The following is a 16,460-nucleotide window of genomic DNA, read 5'->3' on the forward strand; positions in this document are numbered from 1 at the left end:
GGCCGGCGAGGAGGGGTGACTGCGTCCATTCCAGAGCAGGCACATCCCAACCAGCTCCACGTGTGCTGTCACCCACAACAGCAATAACAGATGTGCAGGGTGTTGATCAAGGAGGGAGAAAAATTATAGAGCTATAAAGGAAACCACAAGTATGATTCAAAGGGTGAAAGTAAGTTTGTGAGAGAGCCTTACCAGATAATCTGTGACATCTGATCTAGCAAGCTCAGCAGAGGTAGTTAGAGGGTTTTGATTAATCAGCTGTAGAGGGAAGGGGAAAATGTCTTCAGAGTAGGAAAATGGCTCTTTGATTCAGAGAAATACATTGAAAAAATAAAGTCAATGGCAGCAGACTGCCCAGGAAATGCATTTGTGGCAAGCGAGTCCCACTCCCTGTGGGACACCAGGAGAGAACTGGACATTCCAGTGACACACTTGTTCCTCAGCAGATGCAGCAGCGCTGCAGCTGTCCTAGAGCAGGGACAGGGCAGGACCCTGGGCTGGTCCTGCAGAGCCTGGAGCTGGCACACACCTCATCCATCCCCAGAGACACCTGTGCGAGCCACGCACCCCGAGCCTCCTGCCCCAAAGCCAGCAATGATAAAACGGACTCAGGTTCCCCATTTCACCAGGAATTTAGTTCTCTAATTAAAAAACAGAGGAAATGGGTCTGGTCTCAGCTCCAGCCTTCTCAGAGCAGCACTTGCACTCAAGGCCAATCCCTCAGTGCACAGAACAGTGAACAGCAGCCAAGCTGAGCTTGTCCTCCCACGCCCGTGGAGGAGCTGCATCCCTCGGCTGGGAGGGACCTCTGCCTGAGGCTCCAGACCCAGAGCTAAACCCAACACTGCTGTTTCAAGTCACCTCTTGCAGCTCAGACAAATCCAAACCAAGAATCCGTGGGTTTCCAGAACAATTTATTTCTCTACGGCAGGCCCTTGGAGAGCAGTAGTGTATATGTTGTGATAAACCGACACTGAGAAGATTTAACAATTTCTTCATTTAATAAGTGATTTTCACTACATGATATTGTACACTGTCATCTGTTCAAAAAAGATCAACAGTTTTTAAAAAACAAGGTTCTGTGAGAGGTTTATATAAACCGGTGATCAAGATCAACACCTCTGGTTGGCTTATCAAGTGAGTTTCTAGGTTTCTTTGTAGAACAAAGTCTTTATGCTGAAATGCACAAACCCCTTCCAGCAGATCCAGAGCCATTTCCGTCACTCCCAGAAGCCGTTTGTGTCACTGCCCCGGGACTGCTGTCTCAGCACTGGGATCTGCTCGACTGAACACACGGAAACTGTACAAAAACGTGTTCACTCTGAGCACGGACAAGCCTTTCTGTTTGCTATTTCCAGCCAGCACTTCCTTTTCTCTCCGAGAGGAAGGCATGGATGGGAAGCCCGGCCAACTCGGCAGGGAGGTTGTGTACAAACGGGTTTCTAAGTGAACTTTGGCTTCAGGAAAGAGACACAAACACTTAAAAACTTAAAATAATGGCTTTGTCATTTGAAGTATACGGAGAGGGATGTGTCTGAATTAAATATACATCCTACCAGTGGCGCTGGCAAGGTTGAAGGTTATTCCTAATGTCGACAGCAACGGAACTAATGTGTACATGACGAGACATTAAAAGAAAAGCAATCCCTTTAAAACAAAACCGAACGTAAAAAAAGTTCACAGTGGTTTGTATAAACAGTATGTAATCGCTGACAGGAACAATCTCTACTCTCACAGCACACGAGTGCCCTCTTTAGATCCTAAAGAACAAGATTTACACTACTCATGGTACAGGTCCCGCCAGCCCCGCGTTACCCGGCTGGCGGGGAGATGCTGTGGAGTGTGCAGCTGGAACACTGACACGGGGGGGGACTTGCAAACTCTTTTCCTGGGAGGGAGGAAAATCTTTCATTCGCTGTTACAACCAGCAAACGTCACTCATCAAATGGAAAGGAAAAACCACAAACACATTATCTATTTTGAGCAAGCTGAACAGCACACATGATAGGTTTAAAAATGGAGGTTATAGACTATGATACAAGTCCCAACAAGGCAATGCCAAAGTGACTATTTCTTGGCTTGTTTTGTGATCATACCCCTGGGAGGTGTTACGGGTCTGCTGGAATTGGGCTTCTTCTTCTCTGCAGGTTTCAAAATCTGAAAAGACAGAGGGGTCGTTTAGCAAAAAGTTTTAGCTGTCTTCCAGTCAAACAGTAATTCACTGGTAATTCACTACATGGTTCTTCTGGTCAAGTCTCGATGTGCCAGGAAATCAGTGTGTTTCCTGCTCCCAGCTAGGCCGGACCTTGGGATCAGCTGCTCCAGAGCCCACAGCAGTGGGAGCAGCTGACAGCCAAGTGCTTTGCCTGGGTGATTTAATTCTGGGATAAAACAGTTCCCCTACTCACAACAGCACAGGGTTATCGTGTTTTTGAAGATGTGGATGCAAACAGTGCCCTGTAAATCTGTGACAGCTGTAAAGATCTATTTGAAATAAGTCTTACTGTTATTTAAAAGTAAAACATTGATTCAAAATAGCACAAATTTAATGTGTGACCTCACTAAACAGGAGGGAAAGTCTTCTGGCACCGTACCTGGAAAGAGCACATTAGTGTTTCATCCACGCTCATCATGGCACCTGCGTTATCGAACTCTCCACAGTAATTTGGGGCAGAAAAGAGAGTTACCAATTGCCTTTTTGCAAAAAACTCATATCCATCTTCAACCACCTTTAGAGACAAAAGCAGAGGTGTTAGTCTGGGCAGCTTCCTCCTGACAAGGTGCAAAAGCAACTTTTCCAGAGGCAGCAACTGAAAACCTGGCTATGTTTAAGGAGCGTGAGTTTCAAACTTTGACACAAGAGCCAGCTCATCAACAGAGTCCATTAACATTGAGAAAACCCTTGTTCAAGAGAGTCAGAGTTTACATGAGGTCATATAAAACTCAGGTCCCCCAAACCTAAATTACTCTGTGGTTTAATGTACAAAATGAAAATACCTGATGAGCTCTACATATGAGATCCAAATCATGTTTATGGAGAAACTTAGCAACCACTTCAGCACCAAAAGTGAAGGACACTCCTCTGTCATTTTCACCCCAGCCCAAGACATCCTTGTCAGGGTCAGACCACAGGAGATCACACAGGAGACCTTGGTCCGGTACATCCGTGGGGCGCATGATTCGTCGGATCTGCTCCATTGACTGCAGGTCTGGTGACAAACCTGTGCACAGGGGAAACACAGGCAGGCCCCAGCTCAGTCCAGCTTTGCTCTGCAACACTGACATTCATCCAGGACAAAAATAACTTGGACTCAAAGTGATTCACTGCTGCCGTTTTACGTAGCTCTATGGCGACATTCACTGACGTTTCTTAAATCCAGCATTTGTTCTAAAGCGTTTGGAACAGAAGTCACTTTCTAGGAGATTTACTGGAAGCAAGATAAAGTAAGGCCATCTCCACATTTTACAGGATTACAATAATCTCACTACTATTTTGCAAGTGTCTGATAAAAGATCTGTTAAATAAAAGAAGCATCAACACCAGGAACCACAGGGAGTTCACTGTGATGATCAGGCACAGTAAGATGAAATAAAATATCAAACCAATCTTGTACCATTTTCCACTGATGTGAGTCCCTGGGCAACTGTAATGACTTGCAAGTGATAAAACATTAAAAGTGCAATCTGTATTTTATGACCAGAAAAAGCTGCATCACGTGGCATAAATCAATTTCTACAAATCAAACCCATCAGGTCATAAAGGGCTTGGAGCAACCTGACCTAGTGACAGGAGCCCCTGCCCGTGGTGAGGGAATTCTACTGACTGATCCCCAAGGGTGCCTTCCAACCCAAACCACTGGTTCTGTGAAAACAGATGTTTTCAGGTCAGACATCGAACTCCTGGTCATCTAAGAAAACCCTGCAAGGTCTCAGTGTACTCCAAAGGAGAAGCTGTTAAAGGTGCCTTTTGGCGGAAAAGGAAGAGCAGATCGTGTCTGAACCGGCTCCATGATTCACAAAACTGACACTCACTGAGCCCAGCCCTTCCTCATACATGAGCCAAGGCAAAGAAAAATCCCTAAGTTCTGAAGCTTCAGCAATGTAAACCTGAAACTGCCATGACTGAGCTTTCCAGTTCCTCAGACATCACCTAAGGAACTGCTACTCACCCCCGTGACAGCAGAATATTTTCTCATCCACAATAGCTGCAATTGGTAAACAGTTAAAACAGTCTGTGAAGGTTTTCCACAGCTTAATATTGTATCTTCTCTTACCTAGAAGAGATTGGGGAGAAAAACACAGTCAATGTGCTTTTCCAACACAAACACAACCAACCTAACAGAGATGCCTGAACTTTACCGAGACTTGCAAAAAGCCAGAATTAGAGCCTATATATAACTGATATTTTCTGACTTATTTAATTGTTTAAAGACAGTGGCAAAGGACCCTGTGTGGCACAGCTTCAAGGCCACCATAAGTCTGTTCAACAGTTGGCAACCAGGCTCTCCAGTCTCAACTTTGCTTTGGCAAATTATCCCTTGGAGAATTTCATCTATTGTAGAAAATCTTGTCATTTGCCATTTCTTCCAGGGGAAGACAGCAACTCTTGAAAAGCAGATTTTCATTACAATTCTGCTGTACCACATAAACTCACTTTCGGCAAATAAACAGGACTGAAAAACAAAACCGCCACAGTTTTATGAATTTCAAAGGGACTCTCCCAGATACGAACCCTGAACATATTTGTGATATATGACTAAGCCTGTGATTAATCCCTGAGGAGACAACTCTGAAATACCACACATCTTTGTTTCCTCACAGGAGGAGAACAAGACATGGAGCGCACATTTTGTCATCTGCAAGCCAAGTGTGTCCCACCACACAAGCTCCGACATGCCTCAGTGCACAATTAATTTAACAGAATCATCTCTACATTATCTGGATTAAATCATGCCCTTTGAAACAGGAACATTGGCTTCTACTTCACAGCAAAAATGACTTGTTGGTTTGGGTAAGGTCTACACACAACCCCCATCACACAGTGTACATATCATCACCAGATGAATGAAACAGAGGTGAACCTCTGTAATGCACATCAAATAAAATCCTCCCATCTCTCGTGAGATGCCTTTATCTTAGGAGTTTTTCCAGTGAGAATTGTCAGCAAACACAGCAGCCAACAGATAACATTTCCTACTTGGTTGCTGCCAGGGGAAGGACAGACTCAAACAGGCCAAGGACCCTCTAAAGAGCACAGAGGGTGTTTCAAGCTAGGAAGGAACCATCCAACACTGCCACCCTGCTGTCCCCAGCAGAGGCACACACGCCTGCTACTTACATTCATCATAAAACCCATAAATTCTATTGATGCTGGCACATTCGTGGTTCCCTCGGAGGAGGAAAAAATTCTCTGGGTATTTAATTTTGTAGGCCAATAGAAGACAAATTGTTTCTAAAGACTGTTTTCCTCTGTCAACATAATCACCGAGGAACAGGTAGTTGCTTTCTGGTGGAAAACCCCCATATTCAAAGAGTCGGAGCAAGTCATAGTATTGTCCATGGATGTCACCTGCAAGGAGATTCAGACGTGACACTTAAGTGACCCTTCAGCACATGCTTTGATTGATTCTAAAGAACAAATCAAAGATGCTTCAGAAAGAAAAAAGGCTTGCAGTTAGATACTGCCTGTAACACTTAAAATGGCAGTTAATGTATATAAAATTATCACATTTTGACATCTACGCAATGGTAGTTACACAAAAATATTTGTTTGTATAAAGAAGAAAAAAAAATAAAAATCAAGATTCCAAGAAACCAACTGTGTTTTCTGGAAACACCCAGTAATTCAAATTCTAGCAGGGAAGCTGCGTCAAAAACGAAATTGGTATTTCTGCCTTTGGTGTAAATCATGGGTTTATTTCTGACAAGCAGAACACTAAATTGTGATTTTAGACTGCCAATATTATAAATACGGAATGAGCTGCTTGAAATTGAAATAAGTCCTCTGTTTTAGAGTAGGATAAAAAACTATTTGCTGGAAGCTTTCAAAATTGCATTTATTGAGGCTTTCACGTTGACATTCTTCATTATTTTAGCATAATTAGACATGTACATGTGTGCAAAATGAGCACCCCTGTATGCAATAGAATGAAACCAAACTAGAAAATAGTTCCAAGAAAGAAATGTAAGTTTCCAGCAGGATTTTAAAATACTGTCAAACCACTGTTCAGCTTTCCATGGCAGCACATTAGATTCTGGGGCTCCTCACTGTCTCCCCTTGTCCAGGCATAATTGGGCCAAATATTATTTATTTGACAACTTCTTTCCAAAACTTCATGTGAATCTCTCCCCCAGCCTGGTGAAACTGGACCAGTTGCTTTTTGGGGTTGGATTATTTTGGTCCCAAGTACAATTCCCACCCCCTCTCCCTCTCCAATCCTCTGCCCTAGGTATCCAGCAAGGATTTATTTTGCTTTTTTCTACAATTATTTATTAGTTTCAGTATTAGTAAGTGGAAGTAGCAATTGGCATTTGTTGTCTGCTTATGGTCTGCATTTACCTGACACCTCCCCCAAGATCAAATCAAAACTCACAGTACTCACCACAGATTTTCAGTGGAGCTTCAAGTTCTAATAGAATAGGCTGACTCAGGAAGATTTCTCTGGATTTCAAGCATAGTCCTCTAATTTCATTCTCTTGAAGTTGGACGTTTTTGCCTGGTTTTGATCCTCTCACTGTCAGGAGGAGTCAGAAGTCAGTTATCAAAACCAGCAACATCTCTGGTGTTATTTTAAGAGTCTGACTAAATGCCAGAGCAGTGCTGAATGAGCAGGTACCAGGATAAGGTTGGTGTGCTGGGGTGAAATGGCAGTCCCAGGGAAAGGGGAATGTGTTCTGTTCCAGTCGTTTGTTACTTTCATTTAATAGATTTCATGGCTCACCACTTCCCCCATTAGAAATGTCACATTTTAAATAGCATCAGTCTAGCTCTATTTAGTTATAAACCCCACCTTGGACAACGTGACTATTTACTTATTATTTTTTAGTGAAGCAGTTATGCACTTGCTCTCTGGAAGCTGTCAGAACTTGAGCAAAGGGCGTCTGCCACTCAATCACCAACAAATGTGCAAATCACCTCGCCCAAGGCAGTACCTAAACAAGACCACAGCACAGTAAATCCTGCACTGCCCTGTTCTACACTGCAGCTGGAAAACAGGGAAGAAAAATACGCACGGGACCGGAAAGTAAGGACTGTCAGTAAGGAAATAGTTTTGGATCATGACGACAGAACAGCTGCCATCATCACAGCCTTTGAGCACGTAAAAGGCAAGCCAGTAGGAGACCAACCTCCCAGCCCCAAAGCACTTCCCCCTCCCAACTCCCATCCTTCACAGCCTTCCGTCACTGCTTCCATCTCCCCCACTGCAACAATTCACGACAGTCTGTTCCTTTAACATCCACTAAAGCTTTCCTTCCTGCCCTGGACAAGGACATCAGCCTGGCCTGAACAAGTTTCTGTTGCCCAGAAATAAAAAGGACATGTCTACAGCAGCAGCGCTGTAACTACAGCCCAAATCGCACACAACAGCATTTATCAGGGCTAAAACTGGATTAAAAAAATTCTGAGTATGCCATTACTGGTGAAGCCTGTATTTTTATTTGACGACAAAAACAGTGACAACATACAACAGGGATAAGGCTGAAGGAAAAAAAGAAGTAAGAGTAGCAGTCATCTTCTACAATGTAACCCATTGCTTGAGCCACAGCAAAACTTAAATCACCAAGAACTCGAGTCTCAGATGGCTGGAAACACTCTGACAACACCTGCAGAAACAACCTCCACTGCTAAGGCTGCCAGCTGAGGTGACTTACTGTGAGCAACTCTACGGCACTGAGACTGAACAATCCAAAAAGGTCTGGTCCTAAATTGCAAAAAAAGTAAGGAACAAGCATGAATACTTTCAAACCCTAGAACCTATGCAATACTATCTTTCTGAAGTCCTGAATAACTTAGTAACCACTTCAGTCTAATGCCTTTGCTACTGTTTAACCTCCGAGTGAGAAATCAGAAGGCTCCAGATGACTCAAATCTCCGCGGTCGCTGTGGGCTTTGCACTCTATGAAGCCGAGCGAGAAATGCAGTGGGAAAGGCTGGGGGGTGCTCGGGGCAAGTTTTAGGAACAGCAAGAACAAAAAACAGTTGTGTTCCAATTTCTCACTAGCACACAAGCATCTGACTTTTCCAAAGGCCCCTGATCAAGCACAGAAAACACTGTTCAGTGAGTGTGCACCTTATCTAGACCAGGAGAAAAACGCCTGTGTAACAGCCACAAAATCCGTGACATCGGATGTGATCTCTGCCAGCCCCGGCGGTGTTCCTGCCTCAGCAACCCTTCCCTGCACGCTGACTCCCAGAGACTCCCAGGGTGGCACTGCACAGCCACTGACAGCGCCCTAAACCACAGCACCGCTCCTCAAACAGCCCCAAAACAGAACCCGAGTTCGGGCTGCGCTGTGCGCTGTGACATTACTGCAGGTCACAAGTCAGGGCTTTGACAGAGTTCTCTTTCAGGCTCTACCTGCTCCTCTGCTCCTTGCTGCCCACGTGTTATCACTCAGCACTGACATTACATGCCAACACTGGAATTACCACTGCACTTCACGTCTTTCATTAAAATCTCAGAAGTAATGAAGCATGTAAATGGAAGTTAAATCTTTGTCACAGCAGTTTATCACGAATGAGGCTTTTCATCCGCACAGTCATTTCTTCATCCATACAGTAATTTTCCAAAGACTCCTGAGCAACAAGCAAGTTACTCAAAATGCCAAATATCCAGAAGCAATAAAGAACAGAATTTTTTAGAATTAAATCATAAACCTGCTGAACTGTAAATATAAAATGGATGGTCACTTAATCATGATTTTACAATTCACTTTTTTTTTTTCTTTTTTCTGAGATAATACAAAATACTTATATTTAGTTTTCTGCAAAGCCAAAAATCTAATTTGCCATGATTTGGTCTTCTTAGAAATTGCTAAAACCAACCCTGTACTTCACATCCATAAATTAAAAAGTACAAAATATTATAAAGTCTATGCAATGCACTGAGTCACTAAAGCTCATGAATAAAGCATGTGCATTCATTTTTGCTCAAGATTAAATGAAGATCTGAACACTGTTTCAGACACAGGTTTTCCAGGCTTTTCCAATACATTTTTATTGAACTGGCAGAATCCTCACACAGTTCTAGTCACCTGCCTGTATAAAACCTTGACAACATGAAATGATGCTTTGCTGCACTTCCCAAACTCACTGGGACAGACACATGGGTGAAAGAACAGGAAAATTGGTTCAGCTCTGTCTGCCAGCGACATTTTCAACACTTTGTCCAACACGGAACCTGCACAGAGGAGACGAGTGTGTTCAGTTTCTTGTGACATGAACCTATCTGTCCTGAAAAGCTGGGAAAACAAAAGTGAGTTTGGTTTCAGAAGGATCAAAAATGCAGAAGTGCATCTTGGTTTGAGGAACTGTATTTTTAGTGCAAGGATCGTCTCATCCACAATGAAAGAGCTGGCACAGAAATGCAGGATATTCAGTCTTAATGACTTCTTAAAAGGTTTCTCTGGGTCTTCAAGTCATTTAGTCCTTCTAAGAAAAGCAAAAATAATGCACTATGAAAAATGTTGTTTACAGTCTGTTTCTCTGCTTTGGACTAAAACAAGGCAGCTTGTGGAGATCAGACAGTATAATACTAATTGACAGCCTGGTCATGAAGTCAAAAGAGCAGCTCAATAGTACCGTACAGGCACATTTGCCCTTTCAATGCATAAAAAATAACCTCTCAGAAATGACAGCCTGGAACTGACAGCAGAACAAGCTAAAGATTCATCATTTGGGGAAGAAAGTCAGCCCATTTCAAGTGGTATTTTATTTGTGTCTGAACACACTGCTGCAGCATTTCCAGACAGCAAAATGTTCCCACCCTCTTCAGGCAGAGATGCTCCTGCTCTTAGAAATAATTTCTCTAGAGCCTGAATTTCAGTGTCCAGTCTGGGCAGTCTTCTAACAGGTAATATCTTTCTTACTGTACAAATATGAGAAGTTGTGAAAAAATAAGCTCTCCACTAGATGGAAACGACTATAGAAAAAAATCCCTCCCTGAAGCAGAGGTACTGCGTTGAACACAGGGTCCACTATTAAAATTATCATTGATTTCCAAGACAGGGAGAAACTGATGGAAACAACAAGCTACCAACTCTAAAATGAGTGTATGATAAACAGAGCAGTATGACAGGCGCCCAGCAGAGGGGGAAAGGAAGGAAAAGGAAGAAGAGCAAGAACTTGAGGCACCCTGTCATTCTGGAGCGAGCAAACAGCGAGTACAAAGCGTAGCTGCAGCTGCCAGAGTCAGAACAGAGCCTGACATCGAGAACTATTCCACACTTCCCTGGGAGGGATAAATGGGTCAGGAGCTGGGGGATCCAGAATGTACAAGAGTCTGAGGCCATATGCATGCAGAGTACAACAGACTCCCACATCCCAACCCACCCCCAGCGTTCTCCAATCCTCGCTCTGGTGCCACACAGTCCTTTACGTCAGTCAAGGTTAATATGAAAGAGACAGATACTTGGAGAAGTATTCAAAAATAGCAGGAAGTTCAAAAATGCCAGAAATTGCAGTGATCCAAACATCTCATTTCCATTCAGTATTGCATTAAAAGAAGCAGCTGAAATACCGTCAACTGAAGTGTGAGAATCAAGTTCTCCTACAGAAAATGATTTAACAAAATAGTCTATCTACAGGTCAGTTAATTTTTCTGGCTTATTAAACAAGTCTCTCAGTTTCACCATATTTTACATGAAGATGTCTGCAATCCTAGTGACATTTCCAAAAATACTGCAGGTTGGTTTTAATCTAGTTTTTAGCAGTTCCTGATGACAGTTTCACAGTCAGTTTTGCACCACAGGCACAAAGGGAATAAATAACTTGAAAGTGGTTGACGTAAAAAAGGTTTTACTTTACTGCAGGCATTACCAGCTTTCATCAGATCGCTTCAGATTCAAAACTGAAAGGGAAAAGCATCTCCTCGGTGCACAAGGCTCTCAAAAGTTTTCACCTGCTTTCTAGTATGTCAACAGTTCACAGCAGTGTTATCAATTAGAAGTTTTTATTCTTGTAATGCATTTCCACACTGCAGAGAGGTGAGGAGCAACGGGTACTCACACTGCTCAAACAGAGGGGACAAATTCCTCCACTTCACTGACTGGGCAACAGGCACAGCATGCAAAAGGCTTATTTGAATCCACGGCGTTGATAAGATTCTGATGCTGTTCTTTGGAATTGAGAGTTTCTATTTTCTACTCTTAGAAACTGCTGCACCACAGCAGGAAACAATTAACATCAAACTACACAAACTAGGGAAAATGATACGGTTTGAGGTCAAAAAGTGTTGCTTGTCCATGAGAAACTTCATCACAGCATCACAACTCATCCATGAGTAAATGTGACATTTCAGATTAACATCTCTGAGAATCACTCTTACCCCAGCATATGAAGCTAAAGGGCAAGCAACCATGCAGACCCAATTAATGCTGTATTTAGCAAAAAGGTGAAAAAAAAAATTAGGAGGACTGCATTTGTGAGAAAACATCTTCTCTGTGGTGAGCAAAATCTTACCCATGCTCTTTAGCTCAACTATTTTTAATAAGTAGATGATAATCTTTCCCCATTTAAAGCAAATTAAGAGATAATATCTCCTTGACATCTCTACAACAGGCTTTACTGGGAATAGAAATCTGTGGGTGTATAAACAGAAATGTTTGAAGATTTAAGAATATTTTTGCTGATTTTAGCACACTAGCCAGGATTTCAGCTTTAATGGCTACCACCATTGTAGCCTCACATGGCTTTATCCAAAGCAGCCTCCATTCAATATTCAATTTTCCCTTAACACTGCTTGCAGAGGATGCAGCACAGGAGAGATTTGCAGAAAGACATTTCAACTTGGGTCACTTAGGTATGTTGAAATTGTTATTTTACCTGTTATTTGTTGTTACCATGGTAAGACTAATACACTTCAATGCTGTTTCCTAAATGGGTGACTGTGAGCTCCAAACCAGACCCTACTTATCTGGAAAAGCTGCCAGCACAGGAGATGAAGGAAATGGATAAGGAGCTCAAGTTATAGGAACCCCATCTGACATGACACAGAAAGGAAGCCACGCTCACACTCAGGGAGTCTCGGGATTTGTCACTCATTCTTTACTGAGGCAAGCAGGAATTCTGCCTTTTCCTGAAACCCTTTCCAAGACCATACAGGTGATTTTTAATCTTACAAAGAGTTTTCTAGCATCTTCTAGTCTGCTGGCATTTTTGACTCGGCACACACAGCCAGGTTGCTGCCTTCAGTACCCCTGCTGGAAGCGGCATAATTTGCTCTCATGTTTGACCCGTCTTATTCCACAGGAAGGTGGATTAGTTCCATCAATATCTGAACCTTTATCTAATATCAAGGACACTTAAAAATATTTCAATACTCAGCGCAGGATACTGCTACTTACTACACTTTACGAGTCTTATTCTTGTGGATATTACAGTTACCAAAAGTCACAAAGTCAGACGAGCTGTACTCAGGAAATTGCTCCTAGCAGGACACAACCCTCATCAGTAACAGAGAAAATAAGAATTCAATTACAGAAAAAAAAGCCAGTATTTTCAACGTTTTCCCTGAATGGCTTTCCAAGGTTGAGAACAATGCTACTGCAAAGTGGTTTTTTGTGACATTTCAATGCCAAATGGTTCTGTACTGTAAACACTTGGAGCAAGGAAGACTCTTCAAATATTTACCTTAGAATGAGAAGCTGAAGTGTGCATTTCCAGGCCTTTTAAATAACAAGCTAATAATTTCACCTAAATAGCCTAATGTGGGTGGGAGAACATCACTGCTTGGGGGAAAAGCAGGAATAATGTCAGTTGAGCAGAGGAGTCAGGATAGAAAGCAACTAAAATCCCTCACAACTACATTATTAATATCCTGTATTAAAGACAAAAGCAAGAGTAATTTATTATTCACCCTTCACTTTACCTCAGCCATTAGACTCGATTCACTGCTTCTTCCAACAGGGCAATGCTGAGGCACATGATTAAACAAATACCTACCTGTATCTGCTCACTGATTTCCAGTATTCCACCCAGAATCTCCTTAGTACTGGGGTTTGTCACCTTTGGAAAGGGCTAAGCCCCCCGCTCATACTCTTCAAGTAGCAGTAGCAAAATCACTTAAAGTTAACTGCTATAAAAATGTGTAAGTATTTAAAGTTTAAAGAGAGCTATAATGAAATACCAAATTGCTCTAAAATTACAGCTTGCACAAGGATTTGGGCGATTCGGTTTGTGGGCTGATTATTAAATCAGATTTTGCAGTGTTTTCATGCCTGAGTGTGATTTTAATCTGTGTGCAGCCTTGTCTGAAGGGGTATTGACACAGAGCTCACGGGCACACCACACTTTGTGTAACTAACATGCTCTTGTCCTACTGAACAAGTAAAAAAACCAATAATTCGTTTGATCTAAACTTAAAATGAAGCAACGTTTTAGAAAAAAAAGTATAAAAATGACCCTCAAAAAGGTTAGTCATTACTCTCTGTCTGGTGAAGATGTTTAGAACTGACATTTAATAATCAACAAATAAAGCACTAACACAAGTTGCTAACACCAGTAATTGTTTTAAATATTGAAAGGCAATCATTGCCTCAAGGAACCCAAAATCCCAGCTGCAATATCAATAAAAGAAAAAAAATAAATTAATTTCAGTTCTGGCAGCTGATGCAACCTCAAGTAATGTCTGTAATTGCATGAAGCACCTCTTAAAAGATGTCAGTAAACCTTTGGAAGCCTGATTTATGAACTCTTATCTGCTCCAAGCATCTAATGTTGATATAAACTGAGTAAGAGCAGAACATATTGACATAGTACATCTTACTACTTTTTTAAACTTTAAACAGAGAAATCACTCAAATTTCCTTCTAGGAAAGGTCTAATCCATGCTTTTAAAAATTAAAATATACACTTTGAAAATATTGCATTAGTTACACTAGGGGAAATCAGTAAGAACTGTAACTAATACCTTCAGTTAAACTGAGCATGTATTAATATGTCACCAAACATATGACATATGAGACCTGACATTTACAAGTCGTATTACTAGATTTTCAGGAAAATCCTGGTCTAACTTTATGAAGGGAAGTCTTTAGATAATTGAAACCAGGTTGGTTTAAATTGGTAACAGGCAAAACCCAAACCGGATCAGAGGAAAAACCCCATTTACTTTTACTTATTCAATAATCCCATAATTCATCTACAGGATTTTTTAACTCCAATTGATTTCTAGAGGAGAATTTCTGCTCCTCTGCCTGACCTTTTGCCATCCAAGCATTACACAAGCAAAATCCTGTAAGAAGGAAAGTGTGTAAGAAAAGACATTTCATCATTTTTTTCAGCAACATCTCAGCTGACTTTGTGCCAAATGGAAAAAAAGTTAAATCCCTGACCAAGCTTTTCAAGAGTAAGTCCAGATGAGATGCCTGCCCTGACACACATGAAGCGAGGCTGGATCAGGGTAGCTTCCTTCTCTGAATAATTATGGTTTTCCTTGATGTCTGCAAGAGAATTTGTCACTGGCAACTTCTCGGTCTTTTGCCCTAAAATCAGTCAATCCCAGACCAGTGCTGATCCCTGCAAGCCAAGGGATGATGCTGGAGACAACCCCTGCAACTTCCAGGTTTTCCTTTGATTTACAAACTCCCAGGCAACTCTTTTCACCTCAAAGCACCAACAATAGCAGACAATAAGCCCTTTTTCAGACTGTCTGAAACACCAAACCTCAACCCCCTATTCACACCTAAAAATCCACCATATGTTACGAATTAAGAGCCAAAATCCTGTGGAAGCTTTCAAGCAAGCAGCTAATCGCAGCTAAACCCAGCCTATACTGAAACCCATGACAGTCTCATCCCGACTTGCTGAAAAGCTGCCTCAAACACTCTTTAAACACGCTGAGTCTTATTTGCAGAGCCCCTCGACTACCCAGCCATGCACTAATCCCATGTGTATGCGTGAAAGGCAGAACACCCTAGACTTTTTAAAAGACCTTCCTACGAAAATACTACTAAATTAAGCATCCCCTCATTCGAACACACGACTAGATTTAAGCATCCCCTCAGAACCGCAGGGGAGGAGAAGGGGGCAGCCGGCTGGTCCCATCATTGAACCCGGCGATCAAAAAGGCAGAAACGCCTCGGAAACACAGGGGAAAGTTGGGGCTGCGGGGCCGAGGCAGGCGGGGAGGCGGCGGCGGCGACCCCAGGAAGAACAAAGCGCCTCTCGCCCCTCCATTTTGGTGCCCCCTCAGACCCCGCCGGGCGGGCGGGACGCGGCGCATCGGCCCCGCCGCTCCCCCCCTACAACCGCGCCGTCCCCGACCCTCACCCTCCAGCAGCCGTTGGATGATGCTGTCGATGTTGAGCTTGTCTATATCCGCCATCGCCTCTCAAGCGGCCGGGCGGAGCCCTCCCCGCCGCTCCGCTCGCGGCTTGGCCGGCCCGACTGCGCTCCTCGTTCTGTCTGGTTTTTGCCCTTTCCTGCTCCGCGCCTTCCCTCTCTCCCTCTGCCCACCCCCCCCCGCCCCCTCAGCACAGAGCCAGCACTGAACAAAATGGCCGCCGTCCCCTCAGCGGGCTCGCCTGGCGCACGGATACTACGAGCGCGACGCGGCCCGTCGGAAACCCTTTATAGGCCGGGCGGGAAGAGAGGGCGGGTGATACGTTCTGCTTGCGGGATCCTTCCGTTCCCGGGACGGGAAGTAGTGCGGCGGTGCCGCCTCCCGGTGTCGCGACGGTGGCAGAGCGTCGGAACCAGTGGCGGCGGTCACAGAATCCCAGTCCGAAACGTCGTGTCCAGCCTATAACCGAACACCGCTATGTCACCGTGGCACCAAGTGCCACATTCAGTCGTTCCTTGAGCACTTCCAGAGCCAGGGACTCCATCACCTCCCTGTGCAGTTCCAGTGTCTAATCGCCCCTTCTGTGGAGAAGGGTCTGTGCTTGCCAGGGTTCCTGCAGACCGGGATCTGCAGGGAGCAGGAAGGTGCCAGCATAGCCCTCACATCCTCTCCCCACTGCAGTAATGGCCCCACACACCCTCTTGTGAGGGAGATGGTGGCTTCAGGTGGGATTTTGGGGCTGTTCACCCCACTTTGGGGCTGGGGGAGCACAGCCCTCATGTCCTTCACCTCACACTGAGCCACCTCTGCCTCACGGGTTGAGGCAACGTGTCCTGAGCAGCCCCTCAGCTCCAGAGCCCCTTCAGACACGTGGCTCTGCACCTGCAAATCCTTCAAGAAACAAACATACGGCACTTTCAAGTCCTTGCAGATGAAGGAATTAACCTCCTCGTTCAA

General features: G+C 43.7%; 1 protein-coding gene across 1 annotated transcript; it reads right to left on the reverse strand.

Moving 5' to 3' along the window:
* Positions 1-896: 896 nt before the first annotated feature.
* Positions 897-15,762, reverse strand: PPP1CC (protein phosphatase 1 catalytic subunit gamma). Its single transcript, XM_040080852.1, has 7 exons — positions 15,491-15,762; positions 6,603-6,734; positions 5,339-5,569; positions 4,170-4,274; positions 2,998-3,221; positions 2,595-2,729; positions 897-2,157 (listed from the first exon to the last, which is right to left on the reverse strand). The coding sequence occupies exons 1-7, from the start codon at positions 15,543-15,545 to the stop codon at positions 2,068-2,070; spliced, it is 972 nt and encodes a 323-aa protein (XP_039936786.1). The 5' UTR covers positions 15,546-15,762; the 3' UTR covers positions 897-2,067.
* Between the last annotated feature and the right edge of the window lie 698 nt (positions 15,763-16,460).

Source organism: Hirundo rustica, chromosome 17 (genome assembly GCF_015227805.2).
Source record: "Hirundo rustica isolate bHirRus1 chromosome 17, bHirRus1.pri.v3, whole genome shotgun sequence".
NCBI lineage: Eukaryota > Metazoa > Chordata > Aves > Passeriformes > Hirundinidae > Hirundo > Hirundo rustica.

What these genes read in the sequence shown, in the direction of transcription:
- PPP1CC (XM_040080852.1), bottom strand. Translation starts at nt 15,545, where the DNA reads ATGGCGGATATAGACAAGCTCAACATCGACAGCATCATCCAACGGCTG. An exon ending in AATATTCTGCTGTCACGGGG is followed by an intron (nt 3,222 to 4,169) that starts GTGAGTAGCAGT and finishes CCCTGTGCACAG; the next exon opens with GTTTGTCACCAGACCTGCAG. An exon ending in CACTAATGTGCTCTTTCCAG is followed by an intron (nt 2,158 to 2,594) that starts GTACGGTGCCAG and finishes CTGTCTTTTCAG; the next exon opens with ATTTTGAAACCTGCAGAGAA.